Below are 13636 nucleotides of genomic sequence, written 5' to 3' on the forward strand. Positions count from 1 at the left end.
CCAGAATGCGCCTTAGAAGCCTGGATGGAGAGGCTTCGTCTCATGTACTTTGGACATGATATCAGGAGGGACCAGTCCCTGGAGAAGAACATCATGCTTGGTAAAGTAGAGGGTCAGTGAAAAAGAGGAAGACCCTCAGTGAGCTGGACTGACACAGTGGCCGCGACAATGGGCTCAAGTGTAACAACGATGGTGAGGATGGTGCAGGACTGGGCAGAGTTTTGTTCTGTTGTACGTAGGGTCGCTCTGAGTCGGAACTGATTCGATGGCACCTAACAACAGCAACGCCACCAGCGATGCCTCGGAAGAAAGGCCTGTCAGTCTGCTTACAGAAGATCACGTGGGGTCACCATGAGCTGGAATGACTTGGTGGCAACTAAAAGCAACAGCATTGTCTGTCAGCACGTCCTGCTCTAGTGGCCTTCGTATTGCCGTGATGCTGGAAGCTATGCCCCCGGCGTTTTAAATACCAGCAGGGTCACCCACCAGGGACAGGTTTCAGCAGAGCTTCCAGGCTAAGACAGGCTAGGGAGAAAGGGCTAGTGATCTGCTTCCGAAAGGTCACAGCTTTGAAAACCCTGTGGAGCACAGCTCTACCCTGCACACAGGGGTCGCCATGAATCAGAACCTGACTTCAGGACAGCTCACAAGCTATGTGTGCATAGCACCAGGGGAACAGAGCTGGGGGCAGGGTGGGAGGTCAGCTGGGGGAGTTCCTTGCAGAGGGAACAGCAAGTGCAAAGGCCATGAAGAGGGAACAAGTTTGGCTTAATACAATAGAAGATTCTAGAAGGAATTGATTGTGGGGATTTGGCCGTGGAGGACTTGTGGGTGGCATTCTAGCTGGCCTTAGAGGGTGGGCAGGGGGTTGACAGTTTGGATGGGGAAAGGGCATTCCCAGCAGAAAGAACGGCCCCAGCAAAGGGCTGGGTGGTTCTTTTGGATCCCTTCTGTGCTGGGAGTAGACAAACCGTCCAGCAGCCCTGGGCCACCCTGGAACCCAAAGTCCGGCGACTCGGAAAGAAGCTGTCCCGAAAGTAGGGGAGAGGTCAAGGCAGAGCTGAGGCATCCCAGACTTTGGCCTTTGCCCACTGCCAGCTGGAAAAGCACAAAACACCGATAATGGTCTCTCCTCCCCCTCCCCAGTCCGTCCAATGTCACTGGCCCTTAACCCTGTCCATTCGCCCTGCTCACCAATCAGCACCTGGAGGTGGGCTGGGAGTTCTGGGGGGACTATTTCAGCATCCTTAAGGGTGGGGACAGAGCCACAGAGAGGAGTGAGCTGGCCCTGCAGCGCTGGTTGTGGGGTGGGTGCCACCTCCAAGCAGAGACCTGGGAAGTGGCTGGTGGAAGAGCTGGGCTCATGAATGGGGATTTAGCAGCTTCTGGAAAGGTGAGCTTACCCTCATTGAAGAGGTGGGAAGACTGAAGCCCAGAGAGAGAAAACCATGCCAGAAATCTTGCCTCCCGTCTGGGGCAGTGCTTATCCTCTCGGAACCCCTGCCCCCCAGGAGGGGGATCTCGGGCAGACATCGGAGGGCTGGCTGATCAGCCTCATGGGAATAGGCCATGTTGATTTTGTTGTAGTTGGGTGCCTTGGAGTCAATTTCGACTCATAGCGACCCCATGTGACAGAATAGAACTGCCCCACGGGGTTTCCTAGGCTGTCAGCTTTACAGAAAGGAGCTCTGGTGGTACAGGGATTAAGAGCTCAGCTGTTTATCAAAAGGTCGGCAGTTCAAATCCACCAGCCGCTCCTTGGAAGCCCAATGGAGCAGTTCTACTCTGTCCTATAGGGTTGCTATGAGTTGGAATCGACTCCACAGCAAAGAGTTTGGTTTTGGCTTGGAGTCTTTATGGCAAGGAGCCCTGGTGGCACAGTGGTTAAAGTGCTCGGCTGCTAACCTGAATGTCGGCACTTTGAACCCAGCCGGTGGCTCCTCGGGAGAAAGACTGGCAGGCTGCTTCCATCAAGGTTTACAGCCTTTGGAGATCCTATGGGGCGGTTCTGCTCTGTCCTATAGCGTCGCTATGAATCGACTTGCTGGCAGTGGGTTTGGTCTTTGGTTAATCTTTACAGGAGCAGCTCGCCAGGTCTTTCTCCCGAGGAGCTGCTGGGGTGGGTTTGAACTGCCAACCTTCTGATTAGCAGCAGAGCATTTAAACATTTGCGCCAGCAGGGACTCCTGCACATAGCTTTACTTCTTGGTACTTGTGGATGGGCAGTTCTTCACAGTGGAGACCAGCAGCTGCTAAAGGAATTGGCTCTCATGCCCCTGAGATTCCCAGACCCCTGGCCCACCCCAGTGCCTACGTGGAGATGAAGGCTCAGCAAGGGGCAGTGGGTGGCCCACCTGGGGGCTGGCAGGTGCTCAGGGCAGTGGGTGCATGGGAGGTGGGGAGGTGAGGAGGCCGATGGCCCTCACGCCTGTCCCCTCCCTGCCCTAGATGGCTTCCCCCACCTGTCCCACGGGTCCCATGGACAGCCTGGAGCTCCTGGATCTCCTTTTCGACCAGCAGGACGGCATCCTGAGACACGTAGAGTTGGGCGAGAACTGGGACCACCCTGAGGACCAGGTGAGGCCCCTACTCCAGATGCCCCAGGCCCCTGAGCCCTGGACTCTGGTCTGAGGCACTGGGAAAGTCAAAACTCACTCTGGTCTCCTCAGCCTTTATGCATTGAACCACTCAGCTCCTCCAATGGGCAGGTTGCATCAGCTCTTCTTACAGGTGGGGAAACTGAGGTCCAGAGAAGGGCGATAACTTGTTCAGGGTCACACAGTGATTTGGAGTTGAGTTCAAACTGAAACTCAGGGCTCGTGCCTCAACGTGGCCTTGGTGGTGCCGTGCTAGATTATTGTGTTCAAGCCCGAGTTCAAACTGTCCCTGAGAGGAAAGGGCCTGAGCTGCATCTTGCAGGAAGGACTACTGAGGCATGCACAGGGCACACAGCATGTCTAGAGCAGAGGAGGCACCAGGCTAGAGGTCTCCCTGCTCATTGCTGCCCCCACCCAGCAGGTCCGGCTGGACCCCGACCCCAGTGACTTCATCACCTCCATCCTGGGCTCTGGAGACTCGGTGCCCAGCTCCCCGCTCTGGTCCCCTGCGGCCAGTGACAGTGGTATCTCCGAAGACTTGCCCTCTGACCCCCAAGACACCCCTCCACGAAATGGACCTCCCAACACCCCTGTTGGCTGCCACCCCACTGAGCCTGGCAAGGGGCTGTGCCCCTCCTATCATCCTGGCTACCCCTGCCCCTCCAGGCCCCTGGGGCCAGTGACACCAGTGCCCGAGGCCTCCGTGGCCATAGACCTGGGTAAGTTCTGCTGTGCAATTGCCCAGCACTCTCACTCTCTTCTGAACACTGTATGCTCATAACTGCCCTGTGAGATGGGTGCTGTTGTGGGCCCATTTTTCAGGTGGTATAACTGAGTCCCCGTGAGGTGGAACCCAGAATCACAGAGCTAGGGTATAACCCAGGCAGGCTGGCTCAGACACCGGGGGGACCATGCTGGTTACCTCAGGAGGCAGGGACGTGTCTCCCTCGTCTGTCCTCCCGTGTCTGGCTCATAGTAAGTGCTCTAACAGTATGAGACGTTTTGATGTCCCAGGGCTCAGGGTACTCCTCCTGGAGTGGGGGAATGGGAACTCCTGCAGAAGATGTTATGTTACTGACCCAGAAGGTCAGTAATGATTTACTCCAGGAGTACTGGTTGAGTACCCATGGTGTACCAGGCACAGAGCCCCTGGCTGGAGATGGGTGGCTCCTGGTACGGCCTTTGTCCCTCAAGCCTTACTTTTGAGATAGGACCTCTGGTCCCATTGTAGAGTTGATGAGACCGAGGTTCAGAGAGGTACAGTGACTTACCCAGGGTCACACAGTTCAGCCCCGTCTGGATTGTGTGCTTGGAGCTGCCTATTGGGTGCCAGGCGCCAGGGAGGAGGGAGTCAGGAAGGGGTGAATCAGACCTCATCCCTGCCCCACGGAGGAGATAAGGCCTGGCTTCAATAACAGCCACTCCCTCCAGGGTTGGCAGTGGGTCTCATGGTAATGTCCCTGCTCCTCCTTTGATCTTGTGGGACAGACAAGATGTGCCCTGATGGATTTAGGTTCCCCTTTTATAGCAGAGGGGAAACTGAGGCACTGATTAGGGCTGTCCTTTTCAGCTCAGGCCTTGGGGACCCCAAGTTCCGCTAAAAGGCAAGTCCCCAAGTGCTAAGCATGGTGGGGTTCAATCAGTGAGACTTCTTGGAGGAGTAGGAGGTGGGAGCTGGGGCTCAATCCGGGAGCCTTCCTGGAGGAGGAGGAGGTGGGAGGTGGGGGCTCAATGAAGGAGTCTTCCTGGAGGAGGAGGGAGCCAGGGCTCGATCAGAGAGCCTTCCTGGAGGAAGAGGGGTGGGAGCTGGGGGGCTCAATGAGGGGGCCTTCCTGGAGGTGGAGTTGGGCATTAGGGCTCAATTAGGGAGTCTTCTTGGAGGAGGAGGTGGTGGTGGGAGCTGGAGGTCCAATCGTGACAGCTTTCCTGGAGGAGGATGAAAGGAAAGCTGAGGGCTCAATCAAGGAGCCTTCCTGGAGGAGGAGAAGTAGGGAGCTGGAGCTCAATCAGGGAGCCCCCCTGGAGGAGGAGATGGGAGTTCAGTCAGGAAGTCTTCCTGGAGGAGGAGGAGGAGTTGGGAGCTGAGTCTCAATCAATGAGCCTTCCTGGAGGAGGAGGAGGGGGAAGCTGAGAGCTCAGGCCTCCCACCTGACACCCTCTCCGTCTCTGTTCGCACCTGCGCTGATCAGACATGTGGAGCCCACAAGGATGCCTCTATCCTGAGGAGAGGACGGAGCTGTCAGACTCACTCCCACGCTACAACCTCACCGTGAAGGAGCTCCTCCTCTCTGGCAATAGCGGGGACCTGGTGAGCGTCCCCCACCCCCAACACCCCCCCCAGAACACGAGCTGGGAGGGCTGCTAGGGTTTGTGAAGCTCCAATCAATCTCCCCGTTTCAGAGAGGGAAAACTGAGTCACAGAGAGGGGCCGGAATTCACACTTGGTCATGCCCAAAGCAAGTCAGTAGGCTCCAGTCCTGGGCTCTCTATCTCCTGGGCCAGGGCGTTACTAACAGTAGTAGCTGTTGTTAGCTGCTGTCAAGTTGGCCTGACTCATAGCGACTCCGTACACGATGGAACGAAACACTGCCCGTTCCTGCGCCATCCCCATGATCACTTAAGGATCGGACCGTTGTGACCCAGTGGATGGTTTTCAGAAGTCAATCTCCAGGCCTTTTCCCCTAGTCTGCCTTAGTATGGAAGTTCAGCATCCTAGCAACATGCAAGCCTCCACTGACAAATGGGTGGTGGCCGTGCGTGAGGTGCGTTGGCTGGGAATCGAACCCCAGTCTCCCACACGGCAGGCAAGAGCTCTGCCACTGCACCACCGATGCCCTCTTGGCACGTAGTGGTGCTCAATAAATGGTTGCTGAATGGCTCTTTGTCGGAAGAATGAATAACTTTGTCCGTACACCATTTCGTGCATTTATAAGGCTATCTGTAGCCTGAATTCCTGGAAGCTGAATTCCTGGGCCAAAGAGGTGTGCAGTGGCTGTTTTGGGTCCTATTGCCAGTGGGGACTCTGTAGTGGATTGATTGATCCTTTCTCAAATCGGATGTTTTCCTTATTTCCCAGAGGCTCAGCTCACCAGCTCGGGGCTGTGGGTCTTCCAGCCTCCGACTTAACGGCCTTGGTTTCTTCATAGCAACATCATCTGGCAGCCCCCCACCTGCTGCGACCTGGAGCTGGGCACTGCCAGGAGCTGGTGTTGACAGAAGATGAGAAGAAGCTGCTTGCCAAAGAAGGCATCACCCTGCCCACTCAGCTGCCCCTCACCAAAGTGAGTCGATGGGGTCCCTGTCTTTGGACTTCTCCCTCTTTCCTGGAGCTACCTACCCATGTTGTTGTTGTTGGGTGCCATCGATTCAATTCCAACTCATAATGACCCCATGTGTCAGAGTAGAACTGCCCCATAGGGTTTTCTTGGCTGTAACCTTTACTGAAGGAGCCCTGCTGGCACAATTTTTCAGTGCTCAGCTGCTAATGAAGAGGTCGGTGGTTCAAGCCCACCAGTTGCTCTGTGGGAGAAAAGACCTGGCGGCCTGCTGTCCTAAAGATTATAGCCAAGAAAGCCCTATGGGGCAGTTGTACTCTGTCGAATGGGGTCGCTATGAGTCCGAATCAATTTGACAGCACCCGACAGTAGTACTGGCCGACGCCCAGGAAAGGTGCTGTTCCCAGGTATGGCCACAAGGTGGTGCAGTTGCACCAATGCCCAAAGTCTGGTATACCAGTTAATAACAGGAATGGCGAGCTGGAAAGACTATCAGAACTCAGGAGCCTCCTGCGGACCCTGAAAGAATTTAGGAGGAGGAGAGCTCGTTTTTGAGTCATCAGGAATCTGCTCCGTCTCCACCCCCCACACACCGATTCCCTGGGTCTGGGATAGCTTACATGGAAAAAGTGGGATGGGGTTGTGGGGTGAGGACGCCATCCACAATGACCCTTCCTCCTCTCCACCTCCCTTGCCAGTATGAAGAGCGAGTGCTGAAAAAAATCCGCCGGAAAATCCGGAACAAACAGTCGGCCCAAGAAAGCAGGAAGAAAAAGAAGGAATATATTGATGGTCTGGAGACTCGGTAATGCTGGAGCCTGGACTGTCCACTCGGGGGAAACTGAGCCCCAGAGGGAGGGAAGTGACAGGGCTGAGATCACAATTTTTAAGACTTGACAAAATTAGAGGTTTTTTTTTCTTCTCTAAGAGAGAGCATTTTTAGTATTGATTACGGTGGAATAGAAAGATGTCTAGAGAAGGCACAGGGCAAGGGTACTGGGGTCCCTTTATTCCCCAGGGAAACCCCGGTGGCATAGTGGTTAAGAGCTACAGCTGCTAACCAAAAGTTAGGCAGTTTGAATCCATGAGGCTGCTCCTTGGAAACTCTATGGGGCAGTTCTACTCTGTCCTATAGGGTCACTATGAGTCGGAATGGACTGAATGACAACGGGTCTCATGGGTTTTTATTCTTATTCCCTACAAAATGTGGTGCCAAGAAAGGACACGGTATTACCTACCCTGTTCTGACTCTCTGCCTAAAGACAGGACACTTACTTCCTTTGTCTGAGCAGTAATAGTCCACAGAGCTGTCTGGCTTCTTAGGGTCAAGGGGAGGAAGACACCCTGGAGTTCATTCCAGGCAGAACTTTCTCAACTTATAAATCATGCACCAAAGCCTTGTCCCATCACCTCTCTCCTAACTCATTTAGGATATTGAGGGGACAGGCTCCTCCTTATTCTCTAATAGAAATATAAGAAGTGAGTAAGCTCACTCTTTAAACCAAGAGTAACTTTACTGAATGTTATAGGTCTATTTGGGTTTTCTGTTTCTTCTTGAGTCAGTTTTGGGATATGATGGCTCTCTAAGAACTTGCTCATTTCAAACTTATTGACACAAAATTGCTCATAGTACTCTCCATTTTTTTTTTAATCTCTGTGATATCTGTGGAAACCCTGGTGTCATAGTGGTTAAGTGCTACGGCTGCTAACCGGAAGGTCAGCAGTTTGAATCTACCAGGTGCTCCTTGGAAACTCTATGGGGCAGTTCTACTCTGTCCTATAGAATCGCTATGAGTCAGAATCAACTTGACAGCAACAGGTTTGGTTTGGCTTTTTGGTGATATCTGTCGTTTTGCCCTCTTTCTAATTCCTCATGTCGCTCATTTGTGCCTTCTCTCTTTGCTCTTTTATTTTCTTAATCTTGCCAGAGGTTTGTCTATTTTATTATTCTTTTCAAAAAAAGTATTTCTGCCTCCCTTCAATTATATTTTGGTTTTCTAGTTTATTCATTTCTACTTTTATCTTTATTATATCCTTCTTTTGTGTTTTTTTTTGGGGGGGTTGTTCGTCTGCTGTTCTTTAGCTAATTTTCAAAAGTGTATGCTCAGCTCATTAAATTGTGTTAAGGCTATATATTTTCCTCTCAATATTGCGTTAGCTGCATCCCACACATTTTTATTTGTACTATTATCATTATACTTTGGTATCCCCTGATTTATATTATGAATTCTTCCTTTTCTCATGAGTTATTTAGAAGGAGGATCACTCTGGTTGCTATGTTTGAGCTAACTTCTGGAAAGTAATCCCAGATCCTCCTGGACCTTCCTGGAGAACAGAGAACATAATCCCATGAAAAATATAAATGTATGGTAGATCTGAGAGTCTTAAGCTTCAAGATGAGGATTTGTTTGAAGGTTTCATATATGTGACACACAGTGACAGCCCCTGGCCTCACATCTCTGTCTCCCATATTCCATGCCCTCTGCCTTGAAGGTAGAGACCTGGCCCAATGCCCACCTCATACATATCCTAGTTTCCTGATTTGAGCATTTCAGCCCCACGTTTGAAGAGTTGGTGCCAAGACCACATTCAAGGTGGATGCAGAAGAGAAAGTTGAGGTCCCCAGCCTGGACCCCAGAACCTGAGATGGAATGACGGCTTTTGTCCTGTTCCTTAAGTGTGATCTGCTAACTCCCTAATAGACTTTATCTCATACCATTCTTCCAACCACTTTGTGAGCATAGTAATTATCTCCCCATCTTACGGATGAGAGAACTGAGGTCAGAGAAGTGGAGCGATTCAGTGTCATGGGGCTGGTGAGGATTATAACTCAGGTCTCCTTGGACTCCTAATCACTGTGCTATTTCATTTTCTGGAATCATTGCTGCCCGAATTTGGCATTCCATTCCCAACCGTGAGCCTCAGGCTTGAGTGGAACCCCCACGCCAATGCAGAAATGAACCTAGGAGCCAGGTAGACCTGAGTTCAAATCCCAGCCCCATCACAATTTTTCTGGGTGTACTTGGGCCAGTAACTTCCCCTCTCTAGCCTCAGGCTCGCTCGCAGGGGGATGGCAGTTGGGTCAGCTGATGACAAGCAACTTCGACTATTACCATGACACTGTCTCTGCAGAATGTCTGCCTACACCGCCCAGAACCAGGAGCTGCAGAGGAAGGTCTTACATCTCGAGAAGCAGAACCTGTGAGTCCGGGTCTCCCCAGGGCAGAGGGCGGGGAGGGCCAGCCCTAGAGTCCCTCGCAGGAGAAGGGGACGATGTGGGGAGAGCCTCGTAGTGGCAGAGCAGAGCAGGAAGTAACAGCTTGTGACACTAGGAAGTGAAAACTCCATAGCGGAGGGGGATTTGGACTTGGAACACTGGAGGATGTGTCAGAGTTCACTAGGGAGAGGTTGCCCCTGGTGGAAGAAATGGCCTGTGCACACGCCCTGACGCTAGAAGCGTGATGCTGGTGGAGAATGGCAAGTGACTCTAAGGGAGTATTTATTTAGACAATATTTCTAGAGCATCCACTCTGCATCAGGAATAGTTCTGGGCATTGCGACCGTTTTGGAGTTGTTGCTCGTTGCCGTCGAGTTGATTCTGACTCATGGTGACCTCATGTGTGCAGAGTAGAACTGCTCCGTAGGGTTTTCAGGGCTGGGACATTGTGAAGCAGATTGCCAGGCCTTTACTCCAAGGCACCTGTGGATGGATTCGAACGGCCAACTTTCTGGCTAGTAGTCAAGCACTAACCATTTGCACTACCCAGGGCAATAACAAAGTATCCGTGTTTTTAGGTGTTGTCCTGTCGATTACGACTCACAGCAACCCTATATAAAGCAGAACAAAACACCGCCCAGTTCTGTGCCATCCTCAAAATCGTTGTCATGCTTTAGCTCATTGTTGCAGCCACTGTGTCAATCCATCTCATTGAGGGACTTGGTGTTTTTCACTGACCGTCTAGTTTACAAGGCATGATGACCTTCTCCAGGGACTGACCCCTCCTGACAACAAGTCCAAAGTATGTGGGACGAAGTCTCACCATCCTTGCTTCTAATGAGCATTCTGGCTGTACTTTTTCCACGACAGATTTGTTCGTTTTTCGGGGAATCCATGGTATACTCAATATTTTTCCCCAACATCATAATTCACGGTGTCAATTCTTCTTCGTTCCTTCTTATTCATTGTCTTCGTTTTGCATCCTTATGAGGCAATTGAAAACACCATGGCATGGGTCGGGCACACTCTAGTCCTCAAGGTGACATCTTTGCTTTTTAACACTTTAAAGAGGTCTTTTGCAGCAGCTTTGCCCAACGCAATATGTCATTTGATTTCTTTTTTTTTTTTAATTTTTATTGTGCTTTAAGTGAAAGTTTACACATCAAATCAGTCTCTCATACAAAAATTTATATACACCTTGCTATATACTCCTAGTTGCTCTCCCTCTAATGAGACAGCACATTCCCCTTCATCCCCTATTTCCGTGTCCATCAGCCAGCTTCTGACCCCCTCTGCCTTCTCATCTTCCCTTCAGACAGGAGCTGCCCGCACAGTCTCATGTGTCTACTTGAGCCAAGAAGCTCACTCCTCACTAGTATCATTTTCTATCCTATAAAATCCAATTCCTGACTGAGGAGTTGGCTTTGGGAATGGTTCCTGTCTCGGGCTAACTGAAGGTCTGGGGACCATGACCTCTGGGGTCCTTCTAGTTTCAGTCAGACCATTAAGTCTGGTCCTTTTACAAGAATTTGAGGTCTGCATCCCACTGCTTTCCTGCTCCCTCAGGGCTTCTCTGTTGTGTTCCCTGTCAGGGCAGTCATCGTTGTAGCTGGGCACCATACAGTTCTTCTGGTTTCAGGCTGATGTAGTCTCTGGTTTATGTGGCCCTTTCTGTCTCTTGGGCTGATAATTACCTTGTTTTTGGTGTTCTTCATTCTCCTTTGCTCCAGGTTGGTCATCATTTGATTTCTTGACTGCTGTTTCCATGTGCGTTAATTGTAGATCCAAGTAAAAGGAAATCCGTGACAACTTCGTTCCTTCCTCAGTTTATCATGATGTTGCTAAAAGTATCCACAAAAGTGAACAAAGCACGCCCAGTCCCTCCAACATAAAGAACTCATAGTCCAGTGGGAAACATACTCAATACAAAAATACATAAAAGATAATTCAAATAGCAATAAACATTTGGAAGACAAAGCAGGGTGAAGGGCTGGAGAGTGATGGGGCTATTTTCAACAAGGAGGCCAGAGAAGCCTTCTCAGAGGAGGGGACACTTGAGACTTCATGGATGAGAAAGAACCAGCTTCACAAAGACCTGGGAAAACAGTGTGCTTGGCACAGGGAACAGCCTGTGCAAAGGCCCTGGGGCGGCACTGTACTTCTGTGTTACAGGAACAGCAAGGAGGCCCCGGGTGGCTGGAGCAGAAGAGGGGAGGGAGGTGATGGGGCAGGTCACAGGGGACCTGGTGGTGGACTTGGGCTTTTACCTGAAGTGATGTGGGCGCCCTGGGAGGATAGGGAGCTGGCAATGGGAAGGGCAGATTTACATTTGAAAAGGGCCCTACGGCTGCTGTGTGGAGTATGAACTCTAGGGGGCAGAAGAGGAGGGGGGAGGAGGAAAGGGAGGGTGTCCAGATGACCTGCATAAAGGAAGCAGGAGTGGAAGAAAAGTGGACAGGATGTCCAATGAGGAATTTGTTGAAGCAATGAGGTAGGTGGAAGATGGACGGAATTCGGACATCAGAGAGGCTGGGGGACCCTGGAAATGTCAGGAAGCTGGAGCAAGGCCATGGAGGGCTCAGCCGAGGTCTGCCTGTCTTTCCAAGGTCCCTCTTGGAGCAGCTGAAGAAACTCCAAGCCCTCGTGGTCCAGTCCACTAGCAAGTCTGCCCAGACGGGCACCTGCATAGCGGTGAGTCCGGCGCCCAGCCCAACCGCACCCTGGATGAGGGGGGAGGGTAGGCAGAGTAGGGGGAGTGGTCCCAGGTCTCCACAGCGGGGAGGGGAGTTACGTAGAAGCACAGCCTCGAGCCCCACTCTAGCACAGCCCGGTCCTGGCCTCAGATCCCTGCCTAGGAGCTGCGCATGCTCACAGGGGGCGGTGGCGGGTGGGGGGAGTGTAAGAGGCGAGGGGACGGCATGGGGTGACCTGGCCCACATCTCTGCCAGGTGCTGCTGCTCTCCTTCGCCCTCATCGTCCTCCCCTCCATCAGCCCTTTCGCCACCAGCAAAGCAGAGAGCCCTGGGGACTTCGCGCCTGTGCGTGGTAGGTGGGCCAGGAACGCCCTGTCCTCAAAACCCCTCACGGCAACTGGGAGAGGAGGAGGAGACCCAGTACCAGTGTTCCATGTGGTTGGAGGGTGAGGAAGCGAAGCAGGACAGCCCCCCACCCTGCCCCTTGTGACCCCCCCAACCCTCTCCCAGTCTTCTCCAGAACACTGCAGAATGACGCTGCCTCCCGCGTGGCTCCCAACGCTGTGCCAGGCTCCGAGAACCCAGGACCCCAGCCCGAGGCTGGCGCACACCGAGAAGGGTCTCCAGGCAGCCCCGGGGCAGACTGGGGCTCCAGGGACACGCCAGAGCTGGATAACTCAACGCTGCTGCCAGGCAACTCTACTTTGGCCCTGGACAACTCCACCCTGGTGCTGGGCAACTCGGAGGAGGTGCTGGGCCCGGCCGCCCTGCTGGACTGGGCCACACCTGAAACAGGGCCCAGGCCCGGGCGTGTGGGGCTGGAGGCGGCAGGGGAGGAGCTGTGATGGCCACCAGGACCGTTCCCCATGCCCCTCTGCCGAGGGGCCTGCAGTGAACAGTGACTGGCACTGGGCCAGAGATGAGGCAGAAACCATGGCAGAGACACCTGGATTGGGATACCCCAACTCACAGATACACACCCAGGGACTGAAGGATGCATGCAGCAACTCTCACGCAGACACAGGGCAAAGACAGCTATAATGCCTGAGAAATACACCAAGGGACCCGGGAGCAGAGAGACAAGCAGACACGTGCAGACTGAGCCACAGACCCTGAGGACACACGTAACAGACACACACACAGCTACACACACTGACACACAGAAACACTCACAGACACATATATTTATACATCCGCACACAGGTACACACACACATAATCTATACATATATACACACAGACACAGTTACACACTCACACACAGACATACACTCACAGAAGCACGCACACACACATAAACACACTCACGGACATATGTTTATACATACACACACAGATACACAACCAACACACACACATATACTGTATATATATATACACAGACACACACACCAGATGTCTCAGCGATCCCCCCACCCCCGATCTCTCCCACCCTCCCTCGCACACAGGGAGGAGACGACGAAGACTGCAGGAGCCCTGGCCCCAGAGAAGGGGTGAGCTCTGGACTCTGGATCTGCTGACCCATAACCGCCCCGTTTTTTTTAAGACTGCTGTGACCCCTAGTAAAGTATTTTGACAGACGTGGCTGGCGGTGAAGCGGAGAGGTGTGGGGGCTGAAGTGGAGTTTGGGGCTTCCCAGCCTCAGAGGGAGGGGCTGGGCCAGCCCGGGAAAGCAGAGTGAGGTGCGGGGTCCCCGGGATTCCTAGGTTGCCGCGGCGGCCGCCAAGGCGTCAGGCTCAACTTCAGCACCTCGGAGAGCGGTCTCCGGCTGAGCGCAGGCGCGCCTGGAGCCCGAAGCCCAGAGGCTTGAGGGGGTGTGTGTCCCAAGGGGCACCCTGAGCTGAGGAATTGAGG

The 13636-nt window shown here is 52.8% G+C and overlaps 1 protein-coding gene across 3 annotated transcripts; it reads left to right on the top strand.

Moving 5' to 3' along the window:
* The first annotated feature begins 690 nt into the window (after positions 1 to 690).
* Positions 691 to 12627, top strand: CREB3L3 (cAMP responsive element binding protein 3 like 3). Of its 3 annotated transcripts, none has more exons than XM_064280301.1 (11): positions 691 to 1393; positions 2449 to 2577; positions 3016 to 3316; positions 4787 to 4905; positions 5055 to 5057; positions 5744 to 5878; positions 6571 to 6677; positions 9005 to 9073; positions 11696 to 11780; positions 12038 to 12134; positions 12293 to 12627. In XM_064280301.1, exons 1-11 carry the CDS (start codon positions 1364 to 1366, stop codon positions 12625 to 12627), a joined length of 1410 nt encoding a protein of 469 aa, XP_064136371.1. In that variant the 5' UTR covers positions 691 to 1363. The 3 variants fall into 3 exon arrangements, with proteins under 3 accessions (XP_064136371.1, XP_064136372.1, XP_064136373.1); XM_064280302.1 differs by having other exon boundaries at positions 3019 to 3316; XM_064280303.1 differs by lacking the exon at positions 5055 to 5057.
* Positions 12628 to 13636: the final 1009 nt, after the last annotated feature.

Source organism: Loxodonta africana, chromosome 3 (assembly GCF_030014295.1).
Source record: "Loxodonta africana isolate mLoxAfr1 chromosome 3, mLoxAfr1.hap2, whole genome shotgun sequence".
In the NCBI taxonomy this organism is placed as follows: domain Eukaryota; kingdom Metazoa; phylum Chordata; class Mammalia; order Proboscidea; family Elephantidae; genus Loxodonta; species Loxodonta africana.